This window comes from Parasteatoda tepidariorum, chromosome X1 (genome assembly GCF_043381705.1).
Source record: "Parasteatoda tepidariorum isolate YZ-2023 chromosome X1, CAS_Ptep_4.0, whole genome shotgun sequence".
In the NCBI taxonomy this organism is placed as follows: domain Eukaryota; kingdom Metazoa; phylum Arthropoda; class Arachnida; order Araneae; family Theridiidae; genus Parasteatoda; species Parasteatoda tepidariorum.
The window spans coordinates 80,954,924-80,968,809 of record NC_092214.1 but is presented as its reverse complement, the minus strand read 5'-3'; the positions used below and the strand labels follow the sequence as shown (position 1 = coordinate 80,968,809).

The 13,886-nt window shown below is 26.6% G+C and overlaps 1 protein-coding gene across 1 annotated transcript in view; it reads left to right on the top strand.

Moving 5' to 3' along the window:
* Nucleotides 1-1,636: 1,636 nt before the first annotated feature.
* Nucleotides 1,637-13,886, top strand: part of LOC107437019 (mitochondrial sodium/calcium exchanger protein) — a 45,626-nt gene continuing 33,376 nt past the window's right edge. Inside the window, exons 1-2 of the mRNA XM_016048882.3 lie at nucleotides 1,637-1,910; nucleotides 7,514-7,666. Of these exons, the coding sequence (XP_015904368.2) occupies nucleotides 1,842-1,910; nucleotides 7,514-7,666 (222 nt within the window). The 5' untranslated portion in view covers nucleotides 1,637-1,841. The remainder of the gene's footprint in view (nucleotides 1,911-7,513; nucleotides 7,667-13,886) is intronic.

The window sequence follows — 13,886 nt, the reverse complement described above, 5'->3', positions numbered from 1 at the left end:
AGCATATTTAAGATCAATTCCTCGAAACATTAAGACTGACTCATTGTGTGTGTAAATCCGATCATAAGATCGAAAGTTATTCAGTGTGTTTTTTTTTTCGCACTGTACTTTAAACGAGAACAACTCATTTCTAGTTTTTATTCAAACCAGGAAATTCTGATATTGAAGCATATGTAGAGAATGCGAATAAAATTTTTAACTGTACATAACTTTTAAAAAATAAAATCCTTTTTGTACATGTTTAGCTTTTTGTCATGTTTACCCCCATCGCGCTTTTAGCAGAGAGTATTAAAGTATTTGTTGAAATTAGTTGGAGCTCACTGCAAAAAAGCGAGTTCCTTTGAATAACATTGCAAAATTTATGCACAATCAATATTTTCATTTTATGCTTCCTTTACAGGAGACAACTATTTCTTTTATGTTCCTTAAATAGAGTTTCTCGGATTACCTGAAACATGGGTCAATAATTTTATAAAATATTTTGTAAGCCAAAATGATTGCTAAGTTTTTTCTAAGATAACTAGAGTAATTGAAGTCAATTCTGCTGTGTCAATTTTGGACGTTACCTTTTGCTAAACTGTTTTAAATTAAACTATGAATTTCATTGTTTTAATAAAGATCACCTTTTTTAATACTATGGTTGCTTTAAAAACACATTTCTAAACCTTTATTTCTATTTAAGATAATTTCATCATAAATTTTTATATTTCATAGCTTTAATCACCAAACTCATAATTTTAAGTTTTATTTCTTATAAATATTTTTGTGCATAATCTCAAAAGATTCTTTTATGGTTAGTTTACTTCATAGAGTATAATCCTGTTTTATTTTTTACTATTTTTCAAATTCCCTGTTGTTTCTTGTATAGGGTAATAAAGACCACCAACATTTTTCTACAAAACAGATTTTTAGTAACCTCTAGGTGGAACAAGATGCGTCGAGTTCAGAAGAGAACTAGAATAATTTAGCCTTAAAAAGAATGATTCACTGAAACTGTTATTGATTTCGTTGTTCTGTACCTCGGTTTACATAATTTAGTAAGAATTTTAAACATGTTTAGAACAGCCTTTTGATACTCCTTCACCAAGTTTCCCCATATTGTAGGGTAACTATAACCACAATGTTTTTTTGTTTTTGTCTTGAACATGCATGATTTGAAAAACTTTTATGCGTGTAAATATTGAGTATAATTGAGGGTTCTATTTTAACAGCAATCTCTAAAATTCTTTTAAATTGGCGGTTGACTTAAATTTGAAAAGTGACCTTAGCAACCTTGAATGATGGTATGCACGCAAAACCGTTTATTAGTGTAAGCTTAAAAAATTTCTTTAATTTTATAAATTTTTGGAAAAATGTTTCGTCTTTTACTTTTAATATTTTTATACAAAAATATTACTTGATCATAAAAGTTAAATACTTTTAACCCTATGTCAGTGGATACGCAGTACATATTTAGTTTGTAATGAAAAAAATAAATACATTCATTCTATTGCGTAAGAGAAGAAAAAGTTTCGTTAAGGGATATTGTAAAGATCTTTTTTAAACACCTATCTCCGAATTGATAACAATTTGTTTGTAATTCAACAATGACAATGATAAGAATCCAAAAATTATAAGCGGTATAAAAGGCTGCGTAACACAATATTCGTTCATTATAATCTATCCTCATGTGATGTATTCATTAAACGCGTGTTGGACCTACAAAAATCTTGTCCGAAGACGGCAAAACAGAAGAAGGACTTTTAGTACTAAAAATAAGTTTCTAGTTAGGAGACATAGAAGACGGTCTACATTGATACCTAAAAGTTGAGGCAGAAAGCAATATTTTTTTCCAAGGTACAATGGGGGAAAATTGTTCTTACAATAACAGTTGGTTGACCACCAACAGTACGTATTTTAACGCTTCAGTGGTAAGTTGCTTCATGTGATCTTTAAATATTAAAGATAATTCACTAAATGAGTATTTTAAGGAATTTAAGCAGATTTTTAATTAATTATTTTTTGAAATCAAAATTTTCTTTCCTGTGGTTTGAAGATTTAGTGCAGTTTTATTCATCAAATTTTTGGAAATCCATGCACATAAACGTTAAATAATAACTAATTTTATATATCAAGGAAAGACTTTTTTAAAAGAGAAATATTCTTGTTTTCTAATTATTTATTACTTTGTATTGCGGTAATTTAAAAGACTTACATATAGACTTACATATTAACTTACATATGAAAAAAGCATTTAAAATCTAAATTAATAAATGTTTCCTAAATTCACTATCTTTTCTTATGATCTAATATTTGGGACAGCTTTAAGACGATTATCATAAGTTTTGGATGATTACTATTTATAAAACTCTTCGTTTCGTGAACTCCTTTTTTGTTATTGCTGATTACATTTTTCTGCTTCATTCAAATAAGAATCTTTTATGAATATTATTGAAATTAATTTAAACAATTTTTATAATTTATTTTGCAGATTTTTAATATTTCTCCTCCCCAAACAAAAAAAAAGTATTTTCATAACCTTAAATCTCATGGTCCGTTTTTTGAGACACTATTTTTTGCAGACTAACTATGCAAAATAAGATTATGAAAAATAAATGATATTTTTTTGTTCATGGCTAATATCTTACGGGTATAGCGGAGAGTATTTTAAATATATTAAGTTTCATTTGATTCCATTACAATAAATTCTCAATAGAATTTTTTTCCCTAAAGCAAGATTTATTACAAGATAGAGAAAATATAATTTAAAAATAATATTTAAATGCTTAGTTTTGAAAAAAAAAATTCATTCAAAAATTCAAAATCAATTATGGCACTTTTAATTAAGGTCATTTTCCACTGAAACAATTTTTTCAAAAAAAAAAAATTCATTAAGAATTTGATTTTTACTTGCAATGTTATTAGATATTTTACAAAATAATGGAAACACTTCTATTCTAATTCATTTCAAGAAATAATTATTTTTTAGGGGTTGGAGAATTATTAGGTCATCTCATTCACATCAATAAAGTTTAAATCTCTTACAGGATTGAGGGGCCGGCAATAAATTAAGAATGAAAATAACGTCTATGAACACCAAACAATATAGAGGTAACTTATATGAATTACGTTGGTTATTATATGCAATAATCGCAACATTTTTATAAACCTAGCTTAACTAATCATGAAGATTTGAACATTTTTATAAAAAACAAATTTTTTGGACTTCTTACTGTAACTGCTGAAAAAAATTCAATAAAATTACAAAAATATTTAGAGTAATTAATAATAAAAATATTATTTTAAGATTTGAAAAAGAAATCTGTAAAAATTGCGCAATATATGAGCATTTAAAGTAATCCTTATATAATACTGCGCATGCGTGGAAAACATTAAAAATTTTTTCATAATTTTGTTTAGAGTCGTATTTGGTAACATACTAAAAAAATTCGATTTGAAAATTTTGAAAATGTAAAAGGAAAATTTTTAAGCAGCTATTGTGCTTTTTTCATCGAAAACTCTAAACTATAAGGAGTTTTCCACAAATACCATTTTGTAATATAAAACAAAATTTACTAACACCATGTCATTTTTAATAAATCTTGCTTAATAATTGTTAAATTAAATTTCTAGAAAACCCCTTTCCATTCAAAGCTTACTTTCCAAATTTTAAATTTCTTAAATTTTTAAATTTATATTTTACTTAGAAACTTTTTAAATTTTCAAGAGATTCTTTTTAGAAGTTGCCAAATGCGATTTAAATTAAATTTATGAAGGAATAAAATGTCTTCCGAGAAGGTGCACTATAAAAGGGTTACTTTAAATATTCATATCTTGCTCAGTTTTTAACGAATTTTGTTTTTAAATTTTACAATAATATTTTTATTATTAATTAAAAAATACTTTGAAATTTTATTTAGTTTTATTGAATATTTCAGCAGTTATAGTAAGAAGACGTAAGTTTAATGAAATTGTCTATATCTTCATGAATATTTAAGCTAGGTTTGCGAAATTTTGTGCAGTTATTGCATATAATAACCAACGACACAATTTACAAGCGCATTATTGCATTGGGTGTTAAAATGCTTTTTTTTGTTCGTAATTAATTGCCTCAAACCTTTAGAAACTTTATAGAAATGCTTGAGAAATCACATCACCTAAACATTTCTAAAGTTTTAAAATAGTTAATAAAAAGTATTTCTTGAGAAGCATGAAAAAAATGAGTTTAGAAGTGTTTCCATATATATATACACGTATAATGTAGATGTATGTGTATCGCTTGCACATACATCTACAATGCATAAGAAAGTTAAAATAAAAATCATTATTCCTTTATCGTCTGTAAGGAGACATTTGTGGACCAAATTTTAATAGTTAGATTCGTAAATATTTATTATTCAATATTTATGAGTGAGGAATCTAATTGTGAAGAAATTTATCGTAGTTTTCAAATGATGTTTAATAGAAAAAAATGTAGAAATGTGAACTAGGTAAATGAAAGAAATATGAAGAAGAGTTATCACAAAAATGACCTAACACATGTTACCTAAGTTACCCAAGCTGATTTTTCTATTTCTTTTCCACCAATCTTTCAATTTTTATTTGTCTCCTCTTTTTACAAGATTAGAAATAAAATCAATGCTTTCTATAGTGGCATTATATTTATCATAATATATGCTTAAAGGTTAAGTTTGCCAGGAGTATAGTTTAAAGCTGTTTTTCGAAGATTTTGACGGCTTTTTTGCGAATAATATGCCATAGCTGCTGTGAGTTTGCAACTGTTACTCATGACAGTTAGGTCAAGTTTAGGCCATAGTTCTCTAAGGTTATTCTGAAAATAGCAATATGGAAAAAAGTCTTAGTTTTGTGGTCTAATTTTTTAAAACTTAACTCAATGATGGGCTCACAAAGATTTGAAAAAAATGAGAATTACGGCAGTGATTTCGATAATTCTCATCTAGGTGGAATTTTTTTTTTATAAATGCAATTTTTAAAATAGTTTAATAACTTTTAAAATATTCAAGTTATTTGCCCGTTCTAAAGCTCAGATAATTCTTCATTGCAAGATGGTATAGGTAGTTTAAAACGATAGCTTTCTTGCTTTAAATGTAAACTGTGGCTTTTTATTTTCCTTGTCGAAAGAGTTTCAAAAAACCATGTTAATTATTTGGCGAGCTTAGTAATCAGTCGCCAAATCAATAAATTACGAAAATAGCTATTTCTGCAATACAATATTACATCATAAAGTAATATTAATAAAAAGAAAAAAGTATTAAATCTCTGAAAACTGTTATATTTTATCCAATATTCATCATTTAAAAAAACAATTTAGTTTGAAAAAAAATTCAATTTCGTATGAGGGTGAAATTGACTTAGCGGTTTTTGATAAGTCTAAAACCTCTAATGTTAATTTATTAAGATATTCAAGTGGCTGCTTTTAATAAAATTACGATGCAGACAAATACTATTTGAAAATATTTCAAACTGTTCACCATTTTTGGAGAATATTTTACTTTTAGTGACTATTAAACTTTTTCTATTTCATGAAAGAAAGTTTTTATTTTAGTTCAATGTCTTCAAGTTATTTTTACCCTTAATAGTTACCTCCAATTATATACCCAATTGTATTGCCTACTCAGGGCATTTTGACCCATGGGTTGCTATTGAAATTTATTTTACGATACCTAAATTTTCTAAATAATTATAGAATTAATACCATAGTGCCATTAAAGTTTTAAAAAATAACATTAATTTATGTTTGTGAAAAATTTGACGAATACCAGTTAAGATTTTCCTATCAAATGGAAATAACCAAAATTTGTGATAGATGCTAATTTGAGTCTTTATTTACATGTAGCCAAGAAGATAAGTCTGTAATAATTATCAATTTCGTGGCTCTGCTTCGTCAGATTATTAATTTTTCTTCATTTAATCTGGTTGTAGATATTTCATCAATTTTATAAACAAAAAGTGAATTATATAGTCTGTAAGAGCGTTTATGTTAGATTTTAACAAATTATAAAATAAATTCGATTTTTAATTCTAACATTGTCTTTAACATATATTCTATAAGGACGTGAAGAAATAGTCAAATCTGAAGTTTAATTTATCGATAACGCCTCATATCATTTATATCATAACTGCGAATTGTTCTGCGTTTGCCGAGCAAGCTTTTCATTTTCGTAACTCAAAAAATTACAAGATGATTATTATAATTATGAAAATTATTAAATTATGAGATGATAAAAATGTTTATGGAACACTCTGATACTAAATGTTATTGATCTCGTCAATAGGTATTTCATACTAAAGTTTAAAAAAAAAAAATTTTGTGGTGCGTAATTCAATTTAGCGAAAACTATTCGTAAGAAAATTATAATTTTTTTCAAGCCACGCACTCTTAGAATTAGAGATGAACAATGTCTTTCTCTCTGCTTAAATTTTTAATTGCACTTTGAATAGAGTCATTAAACTAAAAATATGTGCTTTCAATTGAATAACATTTCCACTTTAATATATTCATACTTTGCTTCATTTTCGAGTTATTTTTGGAGTAATGAAATAGTTTATAGTGTCGGTTTTTCGAATTTTTCGATTAAAAGGAAAACCTAAGTGCATTAAAATTCTTTTCAGCCATGTAATTTTAAAAAGATTTTTTTTTAACTTTAGAATTAGTCTTTGAAACATTTGTTTGTTTTACATTATTCCGAAAGAGTGACAAAAATTCTTAATTTTTTTTTCTTTTTTTTTTGGACTTAATTAAGGCCAATATTCCTTTGGGATATTATATTTATAAGATGTTACAACATTTATATAAAAGCGACGCGTGTGTGCTGCGTCAGACTATTATAATCTTTCTTTTGTTATTTGCAAGGAATTAATTCACATTTTGAACATTTATTTAAAAATATTTACATGTTATTTAAATTTTTCTTTCATCCAGATTAAATTTGATAATTTAAGCGTATTATTATCAGGCAGAAATTAAAAGTGTAAATTTAATTTTTAAATTTTTCGACTTTTGTTTCCACGTCGGCTTATGGATTTGAATATTTATTTTTGATTCTAAACTTATGTAACTTTAATTTTATTTTACTTTAGGTTTCGTTTAGTGATAAAATCTTACTTAATACCGAGAAAAAAAAATCGAAGAATAAATAAATGAAATCTAAATGTCATTTTTTCGCAATGAATAATCATTTTTGGTTTAAGGCAAAATATATGTAATTATAATTTTATTTTGAATTTTTATTATATGTGTGTTATTTTAACTTTAATAAGTAAAAAAAATAAGTATCTAAAGTAAAGGTAATTCAAATGTTTAGATTTCAATACGTACTAAGAGCTGTTGCAACATTTTTTACTATTAATACTTATACAAATCTATCTTGTTCACAAAAATGAAATACTACTCAAATTGTTTAATTTTAAAGTAATTAATTTAAGATTCAAAATCATATGGCACGTTTTTGATATTCAATAATGTAAAATTTGTCAAAGTAAAAAAATGTGTTTATTAACTTTGGAATTTCAGTGTTTGGACGTAAATGAGGTGTTACCAGAATGCCGATGCCAATTTGCCGGACTTTTCGCCGATTGCGATGCCGGAATGGGATATGTTCATTACACAAAGCAAATGTATTGCCTATATGGTCCAGAAAGTGTACCATACGTCGTTGTCATGAGCGTAAGTATCGTTTCTTATTCAGGTTGATTAAAAATAAATCTGGCTATTTTCAAACTGTCATTTTGCAGCGTTATTGAAAAAATCTCCCGTATTTTCTAATCAGCCTGATTGTTTTTAGGACAATGAGTTCATATACCTTTTGGCTAATTAAATATATAATTAATAACTAAATTAAAGTGATTCATACAATGCATTTTATAATGAGCCCGCTTTAGTGATTTTTCCAATTAGCGTAGTCAAATAAAGACTTATTAAAATTTAATCAAAAGCTAAAGTTAAATATAAAATTTTGTCTTTTTTCTCTAATCCAAATGCTGGGGGAGTACAAGACTCCGTGCAAAAATCTTTAAGTAAACTCAAGCTGATAGAGTATTAGTTATGGTTATTTTATAATTAGCCTAAAATCATATGGGCTGATTGTAAGGTGCCTAAAAATGTCTAGATAGAAAATGCTGGAGACTTTTCCAATTGGCTTAGAGAAATGAAAAATGACGTCAATTGTTCGAAAAGAGCCGGGATTATTCAAATAGCCTATGACGTAAACATCTTTAGAATTGTTTGTTTAGTGAAACAAAACACTTACTAATTAACACATTTTTTCTCTCAATTTTATAATGCCATATTTCTTCTGTGTCTTATGGAAATTCAAATTAATAGCATACTCTTAAACAAATTATTTACTTCTATTTTTGAATTTAACAAAATTAAAGCATTTATATATTAAAATTTATCGAGATGAAGCTAATTCCTCTCTGTTAGGATATACTAGATTAAAATCTATTATGCAAATTCATATAAAATTATATACATTAATATTCCTCAAATAAATCGGATGAAGTTTATTCTGATTAAGATATCTGATTATAATTTATTTAAGGGGACTTGAAGCAAAGAGGTAAAAAAAATTCTATTTTCAAACTTAAAGAGTTTTAATTGATTGAAATTATAGGGCTTCTACACTCTCTTAATCAAGATAAATTTTGATACATGAATGATTTCGCTATGATAATTTCAGAAATAAAAATAAATTATTTGTCCGTGAATACGCAATGAACTTGCTTACTCACAGATAAGTCTGATTACGTTTTCTCTGATTAAGCTATCTGATTATAGCTTATTTGAAGGACTTATTGTAAGACAATGAAGCAAAAAAGTAGAACAATTGTATTTCAAATCTTTAGAACTCTCATATTCCTTTTCATATTCTAACATCATATTCATATAATCTCATATGATCACCTCGTATGACAACCTCGTATTCATATGCAAATCCATCTGTGAGTACGTAAATTCATTGCGTATTCAAAGACAAATAATTTGTTTCTAATTCTAAAATTATCATCGTGAAATCATTCATGTATCAAAATTAATCATAGTTAAACAATTACTTCTTTGTAAGAGCCGTAATAGATTTTATAATTTTGAAATTCAATTTTTGCAATATTTTTTTTTTGTTTCATTGTTTCACAATGAATCCTTCAGATAATATGCAATTTTTTTCTTAATCGGAGCTTCATTTAATCAATTAGATTTTATTTAATTACTGATGAAGCTTGATTTTAGAAAATAAACCCTACATTACGCAAAAAAACAAACAAAAAAAAACTGATCACCTAGAATAACTTTTGATCTAATGATCGGATCTTAACGTTCTGAGATTCAACTTAATGGTTCGAGGAGGTTATTTAATAAGAGCAGACGATAGTTTAAAATCTAAAATTAGATACCGAAACGTATTTTCTTCTTTGATGGGTTCTGATCCCCAAAATATAAGGGGTATCCGTATTTTGGGAAATATGATCCAAATAGTTTGGTCAGGACAGTGGTCCAAACTTTGGAGCCTTGATGCAAATTTTACTTTTTTCGTAGTTCGCCCTATTTCGAGAATTTTATAAGGTGCCCAGAATTTGGTCAGGAGAGCGATTCAAGATTCTGACCCCTTAATGTTAATTTTTTTTTTCTTCGTATTTCGCCGTATCTCGAGAATTGTTTAAACGATTTGAAAATTCTTTGCATACAGTTATAACTTTTGTTTTTCCAAAGATAATTCCATGAAAAAAAGTTTTTTTAGTAAATATTTATTATTTTTATTATTTCATTCAATAATAGTCGAAAAAGTTTTGAATTGTGAAGTATACAATTTTTTACATGACTTTAAGGAATTTAATTTTACGTGGTGAAATACAAAATTTCAGAGAATTCGGTCGGATAGTTCCTGAGAAGTTGAATATTAAAAACGTCGTATATTTAAAATTTGATTTCTCAAGAATTATTTGACCGATTTCGCTCAAATTTTGTAATTTGCCATGCAAAATTATGTTCTTCAAAATTATTAAAAAAAATTGTATACCTTACAATTTAGACTATTCTTGAATAAAATAATAAAATATAGTAAATTTTTATTAAAAGTTACTTTTTGCATGAAATAATTTTCTCATAAACGAATTTTATAATTGAGTGCAAAAATTTTCCATCATTCTCTTAAAGTTCTCAAAATATGGCAAAAGACACAAAAAGGGAAATTAACATTAACAGGTTCAAACTTTAGACCACTACGGGCCATATTCCCTACCCCTTATATTTTGGGGGTCAGAAATATGAATCTGCTGAAAAAATATGTTTATTCAGTGAAAGTTGTCGCCAATATTTTGGGGGTCAGAAATCTGAATCCGCTGAAGAAATGATCAGTGAAAGTACGTTTTTGTATCTGATTTTCAAACGTAAAATATTCTCTGTAATAATTAATTAGCATGTCTGAGGTCACCCCCTCGAACCATTAAGATTGAGTCGTAGAACGTGAAGATCCAATCATTAGATCAAAAGTTATTCAATGTGGTCAGTTTATTTTCTGTACCTTGCGTTTTAATGTACTAAAATGTCTTTTTTACATTTTCAAATTTAACGAGGGTAATTTCAATTTGCAAAAAAGAAAAAAAAGAGAAAAAGTATAGTTGTATCATTATAAAGAAAAGTAAGAATAAAATAGCGTGAGTGTTAAAAAGGTGTCATATAAGTGATATACTTTTGAACCAAGGAAACTGATTGTCTTTATAATTCAAGTGATAAGGAACGATAAAAAATAGACGCAGTAAAAATGAAAGATATATTCTAGCTACCGATTTGCCTCTGTTCTTTTTATCTCAGTGTTTCCTTAAGCAAATCTTACATAAAATAACATGATATATTCTTTTAAAGATATCTGACAGCTTTTTATCTCTGCAGTTAACATAACTTATTTTCTTATCTAAAGTACTTTATTGTGTCAGGAAAAACTCTTTCCAGATAATTTCAATTACGTACATTTAAAGAAAGGCGATAAATGGTTTATAATTGAAAACAACTCTTTTTTTTCTTCAAAATTTTTGTTGTAAATAAACAAAAGTCTTTATAGGAATAACTGATGAGGGAATTTTTTGACGACTTAGTTTGTTATTTATACATTCAAACCAGAATTTTGGTTCACTATAACTGGAATTTTACTTTATCCTTACTGCAAACAATTTTAACTCATTTTTCCCAACTTTTATTACACATTATTTAAACAAATGACCAATAGAAAGAAATACAAAAACGATTAAAAAATAATATGTAGTAGGAAAAAACTTTTTATTACTCTTCGTCTAGCGTACAAAAAATTTAGGGATGGGAAATTGAGAAGCAAAGAAGAAAAATTCCACTCAATAGATGATTTTCAAAATCGGTATTTCGTGTTTCAAAACTCAGTCGAAGATCTTCTTTTAGTTCTATGTGTTTACTATATCCGGGAATTCATTATAAACAATGTTCACTATACAGGGGTTATAAATGCTACAAAAGACACATTATTAGTTAGATTTATTATTAATTACTTTAGTAAGCGAAGCTTATTCTACATTGATATGAAGAAGAATTCGATCTTCTTCCTAATTTGAACAAAATATTAAGTTAACATTCTATACATGATTCGTAATTTAGAATTTCTTTCTTGCAGAAAGACGTAATATTTAAAAACAGTATATAGATTTTTCTAACATTTCGGAACATTTTAAAAAGTGCGATTTTTTGAATTGAGGTTTTATGACTTTGTAAATTAAAAAAGGCCCACTTCTAGAGGGGTGGGGAATTAAACCAGTGTTCAGGCCCAAATTCATCATTCATCCAAATTCATGTAGGGCCTTGAAGTTAACGTGTTGTGCTCAGTCTCATCGAATTTAGAAATCATCTTTTAAAATGTTTTTTCTTCTTTTTTTTTTTAACGTGAAGAATGATTTGACGGTAGTGACTAGTGGCCAAGGTTTAAAAAAAAACGATTTTTTATTTTAAAAAAATGCCGAACTTGGTAGGGCTTTATTGTTTTTTTGATTTTATTGGGCTCTTTTTGAGTTTTATTGTTTTTATTTAAGATATTACCTAGTTTAACACTTTTTAGGTTGAAATTTTAATTTTTAATTCAAAGAGGAACAATTTTAGTTAAAAAGAAAACTTTTACTGGAAAATAACTAAATAATTTATTAAAGCCATCTTTTCAAGCTGGCGTTAATAAATGACTCTTAAATTAATTGCTTCTTTGACTAGAAATGAAAGCATAATATTGGGATCAAAGAAATATGCTGTTTTATTTACTTGTTTTTAAATACTTACAATATAGTTTAATCTTTTTTGCTAAAATAAGTCTTTTGCAGGTCAGCTAACTACATAACTGCTGTTTATTTAGCAATTTTCTTCATAGTTTCTTGAATTGCTCTTACTATGTATATAGAATTAGTTTTGCTGTGATCAATTAAATAATTAATCAATCATGTAAACTTTTGTTAAGTAAAATTTATCAATCAATATTTTATCATAGTTTGAAATTTAACGAATTTTTATATTTAAATGATTATTTCGTAGCATTAAAATATATTTACTAACAAAATATTTTAATCCGTCCGTTTGTATATTTTATAAAACAAAAGTATTCTTTTAAAAAGAATTAAAGAATTCTATTTTTAATACTTTGTTATAATACTTATGTATGCTTATTTTATACGTTTTTGAAAACTTATTTATTAAGGAGTTAAAAGAAAGACAGTTATTCCAGCTTTCTCTGCACCTGTTCAATTCAAAACAAATAACATTAAAAAAATTCAAATAGTTGTTTAAAAAAGTCATTTTTCTTAATGAAACAAGAAAAATTATTATATTAATTAAGAGTTTCATACATCTAAATACACTAAGTTTTAAAAGTTGGGTTATGTATATTTGTAACTTTAATAAAAAATAATTGATATAAGAGCAGATTTTGATTATGTTTATAAAAAAAACCTTTTGAGACCGGTTGTTCAACGACGGATATAAACTTTCTTTTCGGGTTAGTCGAAAACCCTGCTAGTTGCGCCTCTTTAACCTTAATAACTTTTGATTTTCACTTACTAGTATACAATCCTTATGGACTGTTCTTAAATATGATAAAGTATTTGTTCAGATTAAGTGTAACAACGAATTTGAATTATTGACCCTCAGAATATGGGAAGAATATAGTTTAACTGGAGAATGGACCTTAATGTCCATGTTTCCGAATATCACTGTTGTCCCACAATCATAAAACTTGTTTAGTCAATTCTACTTTTAAAAAAACTACTATTTATTATTAGTATTTATTTTAACAATGATCAAAATTTTCTTTCATTTATTAGGTAAACCAAATTTTACATAATTTTAAATGACAAAATCCAAAATTTGAACGATATGAGTAAAAATTTCTAGAGAAATGAAAATATTTTTTTTCTATACTATTCAGGGTGAAAAAAGTTAAATTACCATGAAAGGATATTTTCCATTCTTAAAATTATTTGGACCATATTTTCCAGTATGCATCTCAGCCCAAATTTTAATTCCACGAAAAGGTACGGTAGATTTCGTAGCTTAAAATATCGTCAACACAAATATTTCAGCATATTTAAAGTCATTGAGATTTCATCTTAGTATTATTAAAGTGATTGCTTTTTATTTTGCGCATTAGTGCTTGGCCATAGCGGAATATCTTCAGAAAATATCGATATTTTACGATATATCGCGATATTTTTATTACATTTAATATGCACTGGTGTGCAAAACTTAAGCAACAAGTGGTTTTTCGGCCACAGCTCCCCAACAAAGTATAAGATAGCCATGAAATTGCAGTATAATATGCACGTAATTCAGTAGAAAGATTATTTGTATGCAAATTTTAGAAATAAAACGTCGTAGGTGATGTAAGTGT